Source organism: Portunus trituberculatus, chromosome 30 (assembly GCF_017591435.1).
Source record: "Portunus trituberculatus isolate SZX2019 chromosome 30, ASM1759143v1, whole genome shotgun sequence".
Taxonomy (NCBI): Eukaryota; Metazoa; Arthropoda; class Malacostraca; order Decapoda; family Portunidae; genus Portunus; species Portunus trituberculatus.
Window position 1 is genome coordinate 660177 of NC_059284.1, and position 21107 is coordinate 681283.

The 21107-nt window shown below is 38.2% G+C and overlaps 1 protein-coding gene across 1 annotated transcript in view; it reads left to right on the forward strand.

The window, feature by feature from the left end:
• LOC123510707 (cap-specific mRNA (nucleoside-2'-O-)-methyltransferase 1-like) overlaps positions 1 to 17905 on the forward strand; it is an 88353-nt gene extending 70448 nt beyond the window's left edge. Inside the window, exons 12-15 of the mRNA XM_045266040.1 lie at positions 1544 to 1666; positions 2076 to 2203; positions 15171 to 15279; positions 15512 to 17905. Coding sequence (XP_045121975.1) covers positions 1544 to 1666; positions 2076 to 2203; positions 15171 to 15279; positions 15512 to 15638 — 487 coding nt within the window. The 3' untranslated portion in view covers positions 15639 to 17905. The remainder of the gene's footprint in view (positions 1 to 1543; positions 1667 to 2075; positions 2204 to 15170; positions 15280 to 15511) is intronic.
• The last annotated feature ends 3202 nt before the right edge of the window (positions 17906 to 21107 follow it).

Genomic DNA, 21107 nt, shown 5'->3' on the forward strand with positions numbered 1-21107 from the left:
CAGAAGAAGCCTTCACCACCACACGCCACCGCACCCAGAAGACGCAGAAAAAACGCCAGCCGCCCAAGGAAACACCTAAAGAAGATCTGCACCACGAAGACCGTATGGAGGAGGGAACAGTCAACGAGGAGGAAGAGGAAGAGAACGAGGTCGTGGACGTAGTAGGCACAGACACAAGCTCAACACAGCCACACCACAGACCTGCCTGTCCACACCACTGCTTCCCCCTCACCTAAAGAAGAAGGCTGGCAAACAAATGGAATAAAAAAAGCAACCCCAGATGCTGCCACAACCACCAAGGACATGAGCCAGTGGCAGTGGGATACCTTGTTCAGCCAGGATGAAGCACCGCCCACCAAGAATTACTTCCCAAGCTGCGAAGAGCTCATTGTCGACATGATGAAGAATTGTTTCAAGACCGGCAATTCTTCTGACAATCAACACAGCCAGAACACCATGAAGAAGCGGCACCAGCGCCGCTAAGAAGATAGAATCAGGACCAGAATGGGCCACCATAGCCCGTGTGGGTCTTTTATGCCCACAATCATTAACAGCAGCAGCCTGCCTGTGTCATTCTCTCTGAAGAAACCCTATGGGCGAAACGTAAGAGAAATAAAGTGCTCCTGCTCTCCCTGAGTTTCTTTACACTACCCACCCACCAATCTGTTCTACAATATTACAAATGAATGTGTCCAAACACTAAGAGAGGAATAAAGGAACTATGAGAAAGATGTAGTTAACAAATGCAAAAATGAGCCAAAACTCTTATTGATATGTTAATAAGAAAATTAATAAAAGCAAACAATAGATATATTAAAAGTTGATAATGTCACATATGAGGATGCAAGATCACAGGTGAAAATGATGAATAAGTGCTTCTAATTGGCATTCATCAGATAAATTAAGTTTGAAGGAGCAAGAACAGGATACAAGGACAAGGAAATGAGGGAGATCCATGTGGAAATCAAAGAAATCAAGATAATGATTTGTGAATAAGGCTCAGCGACCAGATGGGGTGTCAAATTGGATACTGAGGGAATGTAATGAGCAACTGGCAGAGATATTACATAAAGTCATAGTATGTTCTTTTAAGGAAGGAAAAGTTCTTTTAGATTGGAAAAAGGGGCAATATTGTACCAGTTTCCAAGGGAGGTAATAAAAGAAGAACCACTGAACTACAGACCAGTGTCCCTAATAAAGGAAAATGGATGGAGTCACAGAGTCACATAGATTAACAACAATTTGGTTTCAGAAGTGGAAGAACTTGTGTCACAAACTTACTGAGTTTTTACAGTAGAGCAATAGATGTAATTTGGGAGAGGGACAGATAGGCAGATGGTTTTTACTTGAATCTAAAAGAAAAGGTTATTTTGATCACATAGAAAATTGTTACTCTTCCAGTAAAACAAAATTATGAACAAACATTTTTGCATTTTCATCCATCAGCTACAGTTTTCTCATATAGGAACTTTTTGCTGGATGGATAATGTATAGGAATTTTCTTTGTAGAGTTTTTGTTCCATTTATAATTTTGTTTCCATAGGCACAAGTACTTGAAAAAGTTTGCTACAGCTGTGAGCAAGACAAGCCGGCCAGACCTTGCCCCAATCAGATGCAAGGAACTGTACAAGTCTGAGGCTGTCCATGAGATTCTTCAGCCTCCAAGGTAACATTGTAGCTGTAACCTTCTCACTTTCAGATTTGCTTTGTTAAGTCATATATTCTCTATTTATACATCAGGCCAACAATCTCACATAGGCTGACCCAGAGAAGGCACCACATACACCCCACTGTAATCCCCTGGTGTATAGGAATGGTTCATGAATCACCCTACTACACCCCAGGAGCTTAGACTTAGCATAGCTACCCACATACAATCACAGATAAGCTTGACTCCATACACTGTTCTATTCCTGTGCCTCTTCATAACGAGATTGTTTCCTACCTCACACCTATTCCATTCCTGAGACAAGAGCAAATGCAAGACCCAACACTGCTTACTTGTTTATCCCTGCCCTTTCATAATAAGACCATTTCCTTAGATTCTAACTATCTATGATTTCTTTGCCTGCCAGACTGAGCCACCGGATGATGAAGGGTGGCCCTGTTCCTCGGCGAGTGTTTGTCCAAGTGGAGGCAAACTCAGATCGGGAGGCTCATTACATAGTGCCCACAGGGATCCTCTTCCTCAAGGCTACCAAGGGTGAGGTGCTTCACACAATGCTATCTCAATGCTATCTCTTTCATGTATGCCTAAGTATGCAGCACCATTTACATGAAGAAACTTTTCTTATTCACTTTTCTTTACACCAACAACCTCAGGATTGTCAATAGTCACAATGCTATCTTAACATCTTCAATATGATGACATATCTCATGCATCAAGGTTCATCTGTACAGCCATTAGATAATGTACCTTTCATGTCACTCTCATATATATCTTCCTGTGATGGCTGTGTATCTTGCTTGGCATTCTAGGCAGAGCATTTAATTTCTTACATGCCTTACTTGGAACTAAGCTCCACCTACTTCTGCTGTCAACCAAGCATTAAATAATAAATAACTAAATGCTGCCCATATTTTAACACTCCCAATTCACTCCATTCCACCACTTCTGTCACTCACTGTGTCTCTGTCCTTGGTAACAAGTCACCTGTATTGCATATATTTCTTTCCTTTTTGATCATGGATAACCTTTCTGATGACAGTAATGGGGATGAATATACCCAAGACATGGAGGACAGTGCTGATGACAATGACTCCTTGGGTGATGTTGAACTTGACATTTCTGAGGTAGAATTGAGAGGTTGAGGGTGGTTGGAGATTGAGAGCAGATGTGTTTTCTGACAGGCATCCTGAAGCTCTTCCCCCTTTTACTTTCTCAGTTTTGTGGTCTGATTCCTGCACTGGGGGATTTGTTTGTTATGTCTTTTTCAGATGTTTTCAAGCTTTTCTCTGATGATGAGTTGGTAGAAAGGTTATGTACATAGGGAATGAGAGGGCTGTGAAATACTTCACTGCACACCCTGAAAAAACAAGGTCATGTGAACAGTATTATTTGGCATCCAGAAGCACTGGATATGTACACATTCCTAGCTCTTATCATGGTAATGGCTATTCATAGAATGATGTATAACTGGAGCACTGACATGCAGCTTTCTGGCTTGGCTGTGTTTTGTAAAGAAGTAATGTCAAGAAACCATTTCTTTAGTATTATAAAATTTCTCAGATAATCTGCAGCAGGCCTTTTCAGAAAGAATTGTCTAGCAAGACGAATTGAGCCGTACCTAGACTTGTTATGTGAATGTTGCTGGAGTGTAGTTTTGGATGAGGCTTTGATCTTGTGGAAGGGAAGACTTAGCATTTCACCAGTACATGAAAAAGGCCAAGCTTTGGTGTGAAGGTGTTTGTCGCCTCTCCATGTAATAAACAGTGGAGGAGGTATTCATGGAATTTCATGCTATACTAAGGAAATGATACATTTGCTCTTGATGACCCAAATGCTTCCCATCTTATTATATCAGAGATGATTATTGTAAGAATTCTTGGTGACCTACTTGATGAAGGCAGACACATAACTGATAACTAGTACACCAGCCTGAAATTATCTGACTATTTGGAAACTTGAGCAATATTGCTGATGGGTGTAATCACACAACAGAGAGACCTGGCCAAGATAGTGCAACAAGAACAACTTGAAAAAATCAGGCTTTGTTTGCAAGAAAGGAAATACTTTGTTTGTGAAATGGCAAGACAAGAGAGAAATCTATATCTCTTGTCTACCAATTATGAAGCAAATATTGTGGAGAAAACAGAAACATACTTTAGTGGGAAAACATTATTTTCAGTAAGCCACTGCAGCTAGACAAGAACAATAAGGAAATGGGAAGTGTTGAAGAGGAGGTTGGCAAACTTTTCAGTTCTAGGGCCAAATTAAAGAAATATTACGCTCTTATAATGCCACATACTATATTAACCCAAAATGATAAATATTCCATTTACAAAATAAAATGCTTTTAAAGAAAAAGCTACTCTCCCTTGCATATGCACATCTGTTGGAAGAAAATAAAATGCTCTTAATATTATTTGGGAGTGTTTATTAAATTTCTCTTAAATTTACTAACATTTGTCAGACTGCATGAATTCCTTTGACAGACTGCATGTAGCCCATGGGCCATAGTTTATCCACTCCTGGTGTAGACTATGCAGATCAAATGCTGGAGCCTTTTGAAAGCCATAGGAAGAGTTTAGCAAGGTTCAAGAAGTTAGGCATTCATTTCATGTTCAGGATGTTGCTAAATTTACTCATTGTCTATAAGACTGCACACAGCAACACCAGTGTAGAGTTTTTCACATATATTAGGGACTTGTGAAGAGCTGCTGCTCCAACACAATCTTGGTGCTCCAGCACTTGCTAATATAAACACACTAAATGTTCATAAGGAGAGAGTTGTGAGCAACACTCATCAGCTTGTACTTTTTGAGGGAAGAAAAGAAAGAGGTGTAAGGTGTGCTATCCAACACATAAAGACACTAGGCATCATTGTCTTTGATATGATGGTCACCATGGCTTGTGTTCAGTGGAGCAGTACAGGGCTTGGCATGAAAATAGCAGGCTACACTCTACAATAGACTATTACACCTATTAAAAACACCCTGGCCCAGTTACAAAAACCTGTTCATCAATTTAGTTTATTAATTGATTTATGGTATTGTATTGAAGTATTGTAGGAAAGAAGTTTTGGCTACTTTTAGTGAGATGGTTGAGATGAAGAGATTCATCTTTTTTTTCCCCTTTATATAAATAAATAAATATATATATATATATATATATATATATATATATATATATATATATATATATATATATATATATATATATATATATATATATATATATAGGTGTCTGTGATACAGAACAAGACACTTTAAATTTTTTCTCTTGATTATTTTATCCAAATACCTCACAGACAATGGTACATTGTTTTAGTTGATGTATTATATATATATATATATATATATATATATAGTAAGGTCCCGGGTTATGTCGGTCTCGAGTTACGTCAAACTCGTACTTACGTCAGTCCACTATAAGGCAATTTAAGATTTAAAAAAATGAAAATTTATAAATCGTAAAGCGTGGGGTGTATTGTTATTGTTGGCCGCCAAGCGTCACTAGTGGTTATCCACCACACCGCCCACCTCATGCTGGAATACAATAACACTACGTACCTCAGTTCCACCACACCGTCGCCCCTGGCAAGAGTGTTCCTACATTTGCATTTGCTGACTATCTTAGTATCTTGCTCAATGGCACCAAAAAAAAAAACTCCTGAGTGATAGCAGTGATGCTAAGAAAAGGAAAACCATTACGCTACAAGAAAAAGTGGACATAATTAAAAGACATGAGAAGAGAGGCAGTAGCTGTGTGTAAGGGAGTGAAAAAGAAAATGGGAAGCCCGTTACCATGACAACGGGGAGGTTGACGACCTTGAGGGCTCACGCACCTATCACAACAATAACAACTCCGGAGCCTTCGCCTAGGCCACACGACACTCGCAGCTCACTTGCACCGTCTGCGCTTGTCTGCTGATCCCTATTGCCCTTTCCTATTGCATTTCCTGCCCTGCTGCCCACGGTTCTACTCCCACCGCACTGCACTATGCTCCCAGCTATCCGGCATCCGCCCTGGGCGTCACAACATTCGACTTGCCCACCCTCCGGGCGGCCTCAGGCGTCCACCCCTCTGGCAATATGCAGTCCTTTGCGTTCGCGGCCCTAATCAACAACAAAAACAAGCTTGTGTTTCATATTCCTACATACTTGTAAATAATATAACAATATAACCTTTTACTTATATAAAGCTTCTACTCCTACCGCACTCCACAAAGCTCCCAGCTGTCCGCCCTGAGCGTCACAACATTCGACCTGCCCATCCTCCTGGCGGCCTCAGACCGCCCCTCTCGGCAACTTGCAGTCCTTCGCGGCCCTAATCAATATATTCCTACATAGTTGTAAATAATATACCAATATAACAATATAACCTTTTACTTACCTGAATAACCATAAAAAATTATTGGTTGAAAACTCGAAAATATGCTTTGAAAGTACAAAAACTCGAGTTACGTACAAAATCGACTTCCATCATGTTTCAGGAACGTAACTCTGACGTAACTCGGGACCTTACTGTATATATATATATATATATATATATATATATATATATATATATATATATATATGTGTGTGTGTGTGTGTGTGTGTGTATTTACCTAGTTGTATTTACCTAGTTGTAGTTTTACAGGGCCTGGGCTTTATGCTCATGTGGCCCCGTCTCCATATCTACACTTATCCAATCATACTTTAAAAGTGTGCACACTCGTTGCAGACACTACTTCTTCATCTAAACTGTTCCACGTCTCAATACATCTCTGCGGAAACTATATTTTTAATATCTCTCAGACATCTTCCCTTTCTCAGCTTTTTACTATGCGATCTTGTGCTTGGTGTCATATTCTTCTCTTAGGATCAGTTTCTCATTATCCACTTGGTCCATTCCGTTGATCAATTTATAGACTTGTATCAGGTCTCCTCTCTCCTTCTTTGTTCCAAGGTTGGTAGATCCATAGCCTTTAGTCTCTCCTCATATGTCATCCCTTCAAGTTCTGGAACCATTCTTGTAGCCATTTTTTGTAGCCTCTCCAATTTCCTTATGTGTTTCTTTTTATGAGGGGTCCACACTACTCCTGCATATTCCAATCTGGGTCTTATTATAGTATTTATCAATTTCTTCATCATTTCTTTGTCCATGTAGTGAAATGCTACTCCAATATTCCTCAGCAAATTATATGTTTCTCTAAAAATTCTATCAATATGGCTTACTGGTTGATTGTTTTCTTCCATCGTCACTCCTAAGTCCTTTTCCTTTTGACTTTCTCCAGTTCTACTCCATCTCCCATCTTATAGATTCCCACAGGTCGTCTTTCACTCTTTCCCATTTCCATGACATGGCTTTTGTTCACATTGAATTCCATTTCCCACTTCTTACTCCATTCCCAGATCTTATTTAGGTCTTCTTGCAGTATTTCACAATCCTCCTTTTGCTTTATAACTCTGCACAGTTTCGTATCATCCATAAACAAATTTATGTAGCTGTTCACTCCTTCTGGCATGTCGTTAATATAAATGAGGAAAAGTACTGGTGCCAATACTGACCCCTGTGGCACTCCGCTTTCTACTGCTCTCCACTTGGACTTCATATCTTTAACTACTGTCCTTATTTCTCTCCCCCTCAAATAATTTTCTATCCATCTCAATGTGCTTCCTTTTAAGCCACCCTTCTCCTCTAACTTCCACAGTAATCTTGCGTGTGGCACTTTGTCAAACGCCTTTTTTAAATCCAAATAGATGCAGTCAACCCATCCTCTCTCTCTTGTACTCTATCAACTATTCTAGAATAGAAACTCAATAAATTAGTTACACAAGACCGTCTTTTCTAAAACCAAATTGGCTATTTGATATTAATTTGTTGTCTTCAAGGAACTCGATCCATTGTTTCTTTATTATTCTTTCACACATCTTGCATATTACACTAGTTAGTGATACCGGTCTGTAATTTAAAGGTTCTTCTTTCCTTCCGCTCTTATATATGGGAACCACCTCAGCTCTTTTCCATTCTACTGGCACTGTTCCATTTTCTATTGAGCATTTTATGATGTTGTATATAGGACTTGCTAGTTCTTCCCTACATTCTTTCAGTATTCTGCCTGAGACTTCATCCAGTCCCATTGCCTTCTCTTCATCCAGTTCCTTCATTAACTCTTTTATTTCAAGCTTGGTTACTTTAATCTCTTTCATATAGATTGTCTCTCCATTACCCTGTGGCCTCTCAAATTTGGATTCTTTAGTAAAGACCTCCTGGAATTTTTTATTTAATAGTTCTGCCATACTTTTTGGGTCTTCCACCATCCCATTCTCTCCTTTTAACCTTTCTATTGTTTCATTTTGCCTAATTTTTCCATTTATGAATCTATAGAACAATTTTGGTTGCTCCTTACATTTTTCGACAATATCTTTTCCGAAGTTCTTTTCCTCTTCCTTCCTCACCTTAACATATTCATTTCTCACTGCCTTGAAGTTTTCCTTGTTTGTTGGATTCTATTTCTCCTCCACCTTTTCCATGCTCCATCTCTTTTCTCCTTTGCCCTAGCACACCTTGCATTAAACCAATCTTTCTTTCCTTCTTCTTTTGGTCTATATTTTGGGACATATTCCTGACTCCTGTTTTGTATATTTCCAAAAATAAGTTATATTTGTCTTGCATTGTCTCTGAGTTTTCCATCTCCTCCCAGTCTACGTTTTAAAATAGTTCTTGAGATTCTCAATATCAGCCTTTCTGTAATTTAATCGGTCTCCTTTGTATGAATCGTCTCTATCTTCCTTTCCCTCTTCTATATCTATTTCTAATATTACATGGTCACTCTTTCCCAATGGGCACTTATATCTTATATTGTCATTAATTTGTATACCCTAGTAAAAACTAGGTCCAATCTCGCCGGCTCGTCGTTTCCTCTGAATCTTGTGCATTCCTTTACTCTCTGGTCCATCATATTGTCTATCATTAGGTTCAAGAATCTTTCTCCCAGGCTTCTTCCCCCATACCACTTTCATAATTTTCCCAGTCCACTTCTTTACAGTTGAAATCTCCTACTAATATCACTTTTCTCCTTTCTTTAACGCTTCTCATTAGACTCCTTATTGTGTCATCTATCATGTCTTTATATTCTTGATTGGTCCATGAATTTGTTTTGGTGGCACATATGTTACAATGATTGTTAACTCTTTTTATTAATATGCATCTTAATATACAATACTTCTGCTTTTCCTTCCCACATTCCACTTGGTTGATCACTATCTCCTTCCTTAACATTATCATGACTCCTCCTCCTCCTTTACCCACTCTGTCTCTTCTCCATACATTATACCTATTATCCAAATCTATTATGATTGCCTCATTTAGTTTTGTTTCAGCCAGGCATACAATATCTGGATTTTCTTTCCTTATGTAATCTCTTAATTCTAATTTACTTGATAAAACCCCGTCTGTTTTCGTATACATCATTTTTAGTCTTTTGCCTTTATCATTTTTAGTTAAACTTGTTCCACTTTTTTCTCTTCCTTCTCGTTTATATACCATTTCTTTATCCTGTCTCCTAGAATTCTCCAAAAAAATGCCTTCTTCTCCTCTTCTGACCTTTCATTATTCTTTTCCCTTACTGCTGCTGCCAGTTCATTGTATCTCTTTCTTTCTTCCTCATTTTAATTTTTTTTATATAGATATCCTTACAGCCTTCTGTTTCTCTAAGTTTTGTTGTTTTATATAATATTTCTTCTGTTGCTGCTTGTGATTTTAGTAGTATTTTAATTGGTCTCGTTTTTCCTTCTTGATATGGTCCCATTCTGTTTATTTCTTCTACTTCCTCTTCCAAGTTCTGCCTATCTTCATCATTAAGATTCTTCAGTAGGTCTTTGACTGATTTCATTTCTTCTTTTCTCTTCTTGGTCTATATTTTATATTTTTTCTTTTATTCCAAATACGACTACACTCTTCTTTTTTCTGCAATTTCTCTAACTAGATTTTCTTTTGTCTTGAGGACTCCTATCATTTTGTTTGTCATATTTTCTTCTTTTTCTTTAAGTTGTTCTTGAATCACCTCCTGAAAATCGGCCTTATCTTTCTTATCTTGGACTCTCCATGCTTGTACTTCTTTTTTAATCACGTTCTGTACTCTTTCCTCTTCCTTGTTTACTAGATCTTTCAGCTTCTCCTTTTCTTTCTCGGCTTTACCGAGTCCTTCTTCCATCTGCTTCTTGTAGTTAGCTACTTCCTTTTTTAGTTCTTCGTTTTCCGCTCTTAGCCTAGCTTCATTTTCTTCCACTTTTCTTATCCTTTCTCTCAGTCTTATAAACTCCATTTCCTGTTCTTTATTCTCTTTCATTTCCATCTTCTCCTTTATCAGTTTATCTACTTTACATTCAATATTTGACACTCTCTTAAGTAGTGAAGTTGTCGTCGTATCGAACCCTTCGAATACGCGTTCTCCCTCACCAACATAGTCATCATCAGCCTCTTCTCTATTCTCATGTCTGCATTTGGATGGGATATCTTTTTCACTCATTATTCCATACTAATTGATTTCATGGAGAAAAAAAAAAAAAATGAGTCCACACTACCTGCCCAGGCCACTGTAAATACTATACAACAGGTGTAGTGAAGATCAGCTGATCGTCGGAACTGCGCCAGTGCGTCCGCCTTCAATCGTGTCTCTCGAATGTGTGTGTGTGTGTGTATGTGTATGTGTATTTACCTAGTTGTATTTACCTAGTTGTAGTTTTACAGGGCCTGGGCTTTATGCTCGTGTGGCCCCGTCTCCATATCTACACTTATCCAATCTTACTTTAAAAGTATGCACACTCATTGCAGACACTACTTTTTCATTTAAACTGTTCCATGTCTCAATACATCTTTGCGGGAAACTATATTTTTTAACATCTCTCAGACATCTTTCTTTTCTCAGCTTTTTACTATGCGATCTTGTGCTTCGAATGTCATATTCTTCTCTCAGGATCCGTTTCTCATTATCCACTTGGTCCTTTCCATTGATCAATTTATAAATTTGTATCAGATCTCTCTCCCTTCATTGTTGGTAGATCCATAGCCTTTAGTCTCCTCATATGTCATCCCTTCAAATTCTGGAACCATTCTTGTAGCCATTTTTTGTAGTCCCTCCAATTTCCTTATGTTTCTTTTTATGAGAGGTCCACACTACTCCTGCATATTTCAATCTGGGTCTTATTATAGTACTTATCAATTTCTTCATCATTTCTTTGTCCTTAGCAAATTATATGTTTCTCTAAAAATTCTATCAATATGGCTTACCGGTTGATTGTTTTCTTCCATCGTCACTCCTAAGTCCTTTTCCTTTTTTACTTTCTCCAGTTCTACTCCATCTCCCATCTTATAGATTCCCATGGGTCGTCTTTCACTCTTTCCCATTTCCATGACATGGCTTTTGTTCACATTGAATTCCATTTCCACTTTTACTCCATTCCCAGATCTTATTTAGGTCTTCTTGCAGTATTTCACAATCCTCCTTTTGCTTTATAACTCTGCACAGTTTCGTATCATCCGCAAACAAATTTATGTAGTTGTTCACTCCTTCTGGCATGTCGTTAATATAAATGAGAAAAAGTATTGGTGCCAATACTGACCCCTGTGGCACTCCGCTTTCTACTGCTCTCCACTTGGACTTCATATCTTTAACTACCGTCCTTATTTCTCCCTCCCTCAAATAATTTTCTATCCATCTCAATGTGCTTCCTTTTAAGCCACCCTTCTCCTCTAAGTTCCATAGTAATCTTGCATGTCGCACTTTGTCAAACGCCTTTTTTAAATCCAAATAAATGCAGTCAACCCATCCCTCTCTCTTGTACTCAATCAACTATTCTAGAATAGAAACTCAATGTGTGTGTGTGTGTGTGTGTGTGTGTGTGTGTGTGTGTGTGTGTGTGTGTGTGTGTGTGTTACCTAGTTGTAGTTTTACAGGGACTGGGCTTTTACGCTCGTGTGGCCCTGTCTCCATATCTACACTTCTCCAATTTTTTTTTTCAAACTATGCACACTTGTTGCTGTCATCACTTCTTTGCTCAGACTGTTCCACATCTCAACACATATTTCCAAGAAACTATATTTTTTTATATCTCTTAGACATCTTCCCTTCCTCAGCTTTTTACTGTGCAATCTTGTGCTTCAACTGGCATATTCTTCTCTCAGGATCAGTTTCTCATTATCCACTTGGTCCATTCCATTGATCAGTTTATAAACTTGTATCAGATCCCCTCTCTCCCTTCTCTGTTCCAGAGTTGGTAGATCCATAGCCTTTAGTCTCTCCTCATATGTCATCCCTTCAAATTCTGGAACCATTCTTGTAACCATTTTTTGTAGTCTCTCCAATTTCCTTATATGTTTCTTTTTATGGGGGGTCCACACTACCCCTGCATACTCCAATCTGGGTCTTATTATAGTACTTATCAATTTCTTCATCATTTCTTTGTCCATGTAGTGAAATGCTAATCCAATATTCCTTAGCACATTATATGTCTCTCTGAAGATTTTATCTATATGGCTTACTGGTTAATTGTTTTCTTTCATCGTCACCCCCAAATCCTTTTCCTTTTTTACTTTCTCTAGTTCTACTCTATCTCCCATCTTATAGATTCCCACAGGTTGTCTTTCACTCTTTCCCATTTCCATGACATGGCTTTTGTCCACATTGAATTCCATCTCCCACTTTTTACTCCATTCCCAGATCTTATTTAGGTCTTCCTGCAGTATTTGACAATCCTCTTTTTGCTTTATAACTCTGCACAGTTTTGCATCATCTGCAAACAGATCTATGTAGCTGTTCACTCCCTCTGGCATGTCGTTTATATATATTATTATGAGGAAAAGTATTGGCACCAGTACTGGCCCCTGTGGCACTCCACTTTCTACTGCTCTCCACTCAGACTTCATATCTTTGACTACTGTCCTTATTTATCTCCCCTTCAAATAGTTTTCCATCCATTTCAATGTGCTTCCTTTTAAGCCACCTTTCTTCTCTAACTTCCAGAGTAACCTTGCATGTGGCACTTTATCAAATGCCTTTTTTAAATCCAAATAAATACAATCAACCCATCTCTCTCTCTCTCTCTCTTGTACTCTGTCAACTATTCTAGACTAGAAACCCTTTTCTAAAACCAAATTGGCTATTTGATAGTAATTTGTTGTCTTCAAGGAACTCAATCCATTGTTTCTTTATTACTCTTTCACACATCTTACATATTACACTAGTTAGTGATACCGGTGTGTAATTTAAAGCAGGGGTATTCAATTAAAAGTCACTGAGGTCCAGTTCTTAAAATTTCCCCCAAGTAAAAGGTCCGAACGGAAGTCCAGCTTGTGTCTTATAGCCGTTCCCTATGTCGACATTTTCATATGGATTCAACAGTATTTATTGTCTATTTTCAATGCAGGAAATGTTTAACAGAGTGCACAGCTAGCTCTTTTGCCCTAAATAAAAGTAGTCCCAGGCAAATACCACCCGCCACACCCTCCCTCCCCGCTGTCACCCGGCCGCAGATTGGTCACGGGTCCGGACAGAACCATCGCTCGGTCCGGATCCGGACCGGGGTCCGCCATTTGGTGATGCCTGATTTAAAGGTTCTTCCTTCATTCTGCTCTTATATATATGGGAACCACCTCAGCTCTTTTCCATTTTACTGGTGCTGTTCCATTTTCTATTGAGCATTTTATGATGTTGTATATAGGACTTGCTAGTTCTTCCCTACATTCTTTTAGTATTCTGCCTGAGATGTCATCCAGTCCCATTGCCTTTTCTTCATCCAGTTCCTTCATTAACTTTTTTATTTCAGGCTTGGTTACTTTAATCTCTTTCATATACATGTAGATGTTTTCTCTATTACCCTGTGGCATTTTAAATTTGTTCTCCTTAGTAAAGACCTCTTTAAATTTACAATTTAACAGTTTTGCTATACTTTTTTTTTTGTGTGTTTCATTGTTTGATCTGCAGTCTCTGACGAGACAGCCAGACGTTACCCTACGGAACGAGCTCAGAGCTCATTATTTCCGATCTTCGGATAGGCCTGAGACCAGGCACACACCACACACTGGGACAACAAGGTCACAACTCCTCGATTTACATCCCGTACCTACTCACTGCTAGGTGAACAGGGGCTACGTGAAGGAGACACACCCAAATATCTCCACCCGGCCGGGGAATCGAACCCCGGTCCTCTGGCTTGTGAAGCCAGCACTCTAACCACTGAGCTACTGGGTGTGTGTGTGTGTGTGTGTGTGTGTATGTATGTTTCTCACTGTTTGACCTGCTGCAGTTTCTGACGAGACGGCCAGACATTACCCTACGGAACGAGCTCAGAGCTCATTATTTCCGATCTTCGGATAGGCTTGAGACCAGGCAGACACCACACACCGGGACAACAAGGTCACAACTCCTCAATTTACATCCCGTACCTACTCACTGCTAGGTGAACAGGGCTACGTGAAAGGAGACACACCCAATTATCTCCACCCGGCCGGGGAATCGAACCCCGGTCCTCTGGCTTGTGAAGCTTGTGAAGTGTGTGTGTGTATTTACCTAATTGTATTTACCTAATTGTAACATACGGGAAAGGAGCTATGCTCGTACTGTCCCGTCTCCATATCTACTAATGTCCAGCTTTTTCTTAAAATCATGAATATTCCTTGCGTTGACCACTTCCACGTCTAAACTATTCCATGCTTCCACCCTTCTATGAGGGAAGCTATATTTTTTCACATCTCTCCTATAAGTGGCCATTTTAGTTTTTCCCATGCCCTCTCGACACTCTTTCATTCCACATACACAGATCTTCCCTATCCATTTTTTCCATGCCAATCATCACTCTGTATATTGCTATCAGGTCTCCCCTTTCTCTTCTGTTTTCCAGGGTCGGAAGTTGCATTCTGTTCAGTCTGTCTTCATAAGTCAAATCTCTTAAGTCAGGCACCATTTTTGTTGCAGCCCTCTGTACTTTCTCTAGTTTCCTTATGTGTTTCTTTAAGTTCGGAGCCCACTGTATTGTTGCATGTGTGTGTGTGTGTGTGTGTGTGTGTGTGTGTGTGTGTGTGTGTGTGTGTGTGTGTATTCACATAAGTAGTAAAAATAATATAATATAAAAAGCATGAACAATGAAACAAGAAAGGATAACAAAATCTGAGGACGTGCATTCTATATGAATGAAAAATTTGCTAATTGCAACTGCGACACCACATGGCAGACTTTTGCATGTGCCAATGAAGCCGTTTCCTGTGCCTCATAGTGAAGAGGTTAATACTGCCAGTTGTGTGTATGTCTAAGTATGCAGTGTCAGTTATACAAAATAATTTCCTGCTCAAATTTCCTGTTTACCAGCAGCTCAAAGACAGTAGTTTGGCTTGAAATGAAGCCTTTCTGAGATGAACAAAGATCAAGGCATTGCAATATCTTACTACTAATAACCCAATGATATCCTGTTCAGATAATGAAAACTTTTATTTTGTAGCATGTTCTGATGTAAAATCCTTATTTTAGACCCATGGATGATGGCATTCAGCAGGAGTCAGAACAGAAAGTACTGGTACCACACCATCACTCGGAAGTCGACCTTTGAGTACCACCCAGATGTGGTGGCAGCCTTTAGGTAACACACACATGTATTTCTGTATTATATTATCATCTAAACTTCTAGGATTTCTGTGGTCTTTTAGCACCACAAACAAGTAAAGGCAACTAGAGCTTTTCACTAACTTTTATTTCCACATACAGTACTCTAGAATACAACCTTTTACTCAGTGATTTCAATTTAGCCTGTAGCATTCATAATGTTAGCCATCTTTTTAGCTTCCCCTGAATGTTTTCTGTTGTTCCCTCAGTTCATCATACAGTGGAGGAGCTGTGTGGTGGTGGGATGCTGGTGTGCAAATCCTGGAGACAGAGGAGGCTGCCAAGGGGAAGCTACACTTTAGAGACGTCATGAAGCACCTCGCTCCTCCACGCTGAAGTTACTCAGACACATCACTCATCTTAGAAGTCATCTTTCATATTGAACACTTCATCTTAGTCACCCTTTACTGTTCACTCATCATCCAGCACTCAGATACACCTCCATGCTTACTATTGGGAAAATTCTAACCTGATTAAAACAATGCATTCAAAATTGGTTAACTATTTGGACAGCATAGAAACATGTTAATCTTCATGTAAGAAAAATGACACATGAACACAGTTTTGCATCACTCAGGATTACAATGGGTTAGAGTTTACCAAGTAGTACCTGCAAAACACACCATTCACCATCAGCCACACTTTATACACTACAGATGACTGATGCTTTAAGTAGGGAAGCATCTCACATCATATTACACTTCACACATCACATTATTCCATTCCATGCTGTTGTGTACATGGGAAATCAAAGCAGTACAACTACCAACTGTTAGTTTTTATCTGATTCACAAAATTGTGATATGGCAGTGTGGGCTGTCAGAATTTTATGGAAAGGTGTAGTATACTGAATATAGATTTTTTTGAAGTGAGGTTATAAACTGGTAAGAAATAGACAGTAGCATTTGAAAAGTTGAGAATTTTGAAAGTTTCTGATTCTGGATTTAAGAATCCTACACTATACTGTAACTGCATGTCAGTAGTGAGTCTGGACCAGGCATAATTAGATGAGAGGATGGAACTAGTAGAAATGCAAATGAATGGGAGTCACTGAGACTGCAAAGAACAGAAACCGTGGGAAAAGGCTCATATATGGTGTCAACTCCTGACTCCATGGAAAAGGTGAAAGAAATCTGGACTGGACATATTATTTGTTACAAGTATTGCATCACTGCTGACAGGTTGTGTTGGTGTCCGACTGGCTAGTTGGCTGCAGGCTAGACGGTAGAAAAGACTAGCTATGCCACCTTCTGGTGATTTTATGTTTAGATTTGTATGTTAAGTTGTTATTTTTTTATTTTTTTATTTTTTATTTTTTCAATATTCGTATGCACTGTTTCCTGATTTTATTCTTCATTGTATTACATTTCTATATTCTCTCAAAATTTCTAAAAGTATTTTATTAATTTCTCCAGTTATGTTCTTATGTGAACTTGTATGTTTGTTTCCCAAGTGTGAATCTTACCTGGAATGTTTATGAAAAAATATTGGTGATGAGAGAGAGAGAGATGACTGTACAAAATGCACAATTCATTAAAGTTAAGATTTTGAAGATGCCTTGCTTATGAACCTTGCATGTAAAGTGAAGTAAGAAGCAGAAACATTTTGGTGACTTGATTGTGGTAGTAAAAACAAGTATATTGGATAACTAGAAGCCATTCATATCTAAAAGAAGTAATGTTCTGGACCAAGTGTGAATTACATAACTGATATGCTGAATAGAACATCCATTATTTGAAAGCATTGCATATCTCTTGTTTTATCAGTGAGAAATGTGTTCACATTGACTCAATGTTGAAAATGACTGACTCCTACAATGTTTGGAAAGAGTTGCCTTATAGGTTTTACATAAAGAGTACACTGTATTCTCCCTGCAACATGTGAATGATTCATGTAGGTTGGCTAATTGTACATATTCATTCATATTGAGTTTTTAGCAATGCAGAAAGTGACTAGGTCAGTAATAATTTTTCTTCAATTGGTCTGAGATTCACAAATTAACCTATGCAATCATTCTACAAATTCTACAAGTTTGAATTGTCTGACTACCTGTGTGTAAGAATAGACAACAGAGATTAAAGTAGTCAGTTCTTGCATTTTCCTTATTTAACAAAATCTTAAATAGCTTTCTCATTGGTTTCACTTTCCACTCATCTAGCCCATCCTGTGTGTTGAGCTCTAAGTGCAACACCGCTGGCTGCAGTAAGATAATGTTGCATCAGCATTTGTGAAAAGTTACATCAATTTTTCTATCAATGTTTAAATTTGTAAAAGGTACCTCAGCCTAGCAAATCATTGAATGCAGATGGGATTTTCCGGGTTATATTTATCCTTTGCCTTTTTAAGCCATGAATTAAGAAATTCTCGAGTATTCAGTTCCAGCTCCAAGGAAAGTGCCTTTATCAGTCCTATCAATCAATAAACAACTCTTCATTTCAAACCTGGCACTGAGATGAACTTAAATAGCTATTCATTTAAAAAGAAAAGGTAGGAGCAATGGTTGTAAGAGTAAAATGAATATATGACATTAAAATTGTATGAAGTTAATTTTACTTTAGTCAGTTGAAAAAAGAAAAAAAAAAAAAAACTAGAAGCAAGGATTATCAGTAAAATGAATAGATGACATTGAAATTGTATCAAGTTAATTCTTCCCTTACATTCCTTTAACCTTGACCATGAAATCTTATAAACAGCAAAATCACCCCATCTATTGACAGTAATCTTTATCTTGTATTCAAAACTTTTAACAGAATGTAATATAAATTACATGGCTTTTAAGGTACTTAATAATTGCAGCGATAGTTTAACATCCACTAATGTAGTAAATCACCTATGAAAATAATCATGAGCAAAACTTTTTAACACGTTCCCTGCGATTGCCAGTGCGGCGAACTCTCCCGCACTGCAATACAAATAAATTGTTGTTATGTTTGCTGGTCAAGCCAACAAAGTAAGAAGAACAGAGTGTTGTCTGGGAGAACACCCAAATGCAGGGATGGATTTAGGAATTTGGGGGCCTTAGGCAAAGGTAGGCATGGGGGCCCCTGCACCATTTATTCTAGGAGGGCACTGATTGTGAAATTCTAGGCCAATACTGATGTTTAAAGGAAGGGCCCTGTTTTCTTTGTGCAACCATAAGGGGCCCCAGAGACACACTTAATAGGATAATCACTCTGCTGGCATTTTAGCAAATGGATTTTAATAAAAAATATAAATAATGTGTGCTAATAATAAAACCTCTATTAACCATAAGTCTATGAGGAGTTTCATAGGGCCCAAAAAAACCGAGACTCTAGGCAACCGCCTAGTGTTGCCTAATGATAAGTATGCCATTGCCCAAATGAATTGGCAACCTTAAAGTATTTGCCCACCAGTAGGTCACATCGCATACCATGAAAAATCTGACTTCTCTGTGATATGACCTACTAGTGGACATACTTTATTTGTTGATATTTGTATATTTTTCCTTTTCTAAATATGTTTATATATTTTTGTCTGTGTTTTGCATATTTTAGAAAATAAATGCGACACAGTTTTATGGTCAACTTAGTTAAACAGAAGAGAGAGAGAAGATAAAATAAGATAATAAAGATTATAGGAAAGTTATGAAATTATGAAAAAAATCAATGAAGAAAATGATTAAAGCTTATCAGTAAAGTCCAATCGTGATATCTCAAGTTTGAATAATTTGTTGCAGGAAAGTTTTATGTTCTGAAGGAAAAATGAAAGATAATGTAATTTTACATGTATTAGAAAAAGAAAAAGTATTTTTCAGCTAAATTTCAGCAGCAGATATTTTTTTTATTTACTATGTTTTGTTTCTTTACTTATGTTTATACATGCAATTAAAAAGGGTCACCAATGGCAGATTTTTTTTTTTTTACAATTTGTACAAATAATATCAGGAAAATATAAAAATTCAATAAAAAGAAAAAAACATTGAAGCTTGTCAAGGAAAGTCGAATTGTGATATCTGTTTCAATGATTTGTTATGAAAAAGTGTTATATTCTTCTGAAGGAAAAATGCCAGATAATATAGTTTTTTTCTACATGTATTAGAAAGAAAATATGGAAACAAGAAAACTATTTTTCATATAATTTTCATAACACTAAAAACTAAATAAGCTTCATATTACACTGGTCTGCATTTCAGAACTTTTATGAAAAGGTCATTGGTTTTCCAACTGATTTATTACCATTTTTGCATGCTGAATTAAAAAATACAGTTTATTTTCCCGGGTCAGGTCTGGTTTTTAAGATACAGTCAACTTCTTTTCCAGCATATTTTTTCTAAAATATCGCAATCCAAGCGTTTATGGGCTTTGCTTTTGCAAAACCAGGTAGTGGGTAACCTTTAATGAATATTTTCATTTCCGTTTTCAGCTGTATAAAAATGGATCGAAAGTGTAAAAACCATCCTAATAGGTTTTGTTACATCTGCGGACATGTTATTCTTCTAGACCATCAAGCAAAAATCACTGATTTTGTGAAGAAGGCATATCACGCTTACTTTGGAGTCAAAATATCTATTGCAAAACATGTGTAGAGAACTTACAGGATTGGAGGAACAAGAAAAGGAAGAGTGTGCCATTTGGTGTCCCAATGGTGAGGAGGGAAGGGAAAGATCATGTTACCGACTGCTACTTTTGCATGACAAATCTTAAAGGCATCAATCGCAAGAACAAGCACCATGTTCAATACCTTGATGTTCCTTCTGCCATAAAGCCAGTCCCCCATGGCCCCGATCTTCCTGTTTCTGTGCCAAATGTCACCATGGAATCTAGTTCTGATTCCGAATCTAGTGACATGATTGATACAGCTAAGTGTGATTAATACAGGCCAGAAGAAGACGACCAACCGGTGCGTTTGACCCAAGCCGAACTCAATGACCTGACATGAGACCTGAACCTTTCGAAGGAGTCTGCCCAGCTACTGGGTTCTCGTTTTCGAGAGAAACGTCTACTGGCGCCAGGAACAACATTCTATTGATGTCAGGACCGCGAGAGAATTTAGAAATTTTTTCATGTTTGAAGAAGTATCTTCACTGGTCTACTGTAGCAATGTTGCTGACCTGATTGAATTACTTGGTCTGAAGTATGATGCTATGGAATGGAGACTTTTCATTGATTCATCTAACATAAGTCTCAAAGCAGTTCTTCTGAATATCGCAAACAAGTTTTCATCGATCCCTGTTGGGCACTCAGTTGAAATTAAAGAATCCCACAAAAGCATGGAACGTCTGTTGTCTGCTCTGAACTACCAGAAACATAAATCGTTGATCTGTGGAGATCCTAAAGTTGTTGGACTCATCCTAGGACTTCAAGGTGGTTACACAAAGTATCCATGCTTTCTGTGCTTATGGGATAGCCGTGTTGATGACCAGCATTATGTCAGACAAGAGTGGCCATCAAGACAAGGATTAAAACCTGGGTCACACAACGTTTTGTCCCACCCTCTGGTTGAACCGAGCAAGATATTGCTTCCACCCCTCCACATCAAACTCGGTCTAATGAACAACTTTGTAAAGGCATTGGACAGGGAAGGTGGAGGATTTGCTTTCTTACATCAGAAATTTCAACGAAAAAGCATGGAGAAAATTAAGGCAGGAATATTTGATGGTCCTCAAATAAGGGAACTCATCAAGGATACTAGTTTTGATGATGCACTGAATCCTGCTGAACTCTCTGCCTGGTTGTCCCTTAAGTCAGTCATTGCAAACTTCCTTGGCAACCACAGAAGTTCCCAGTATCAGAAGGTGGTTGATGAGTTAATGGAGAATTTCCGCTAACTTGGTGCGCATGTCAG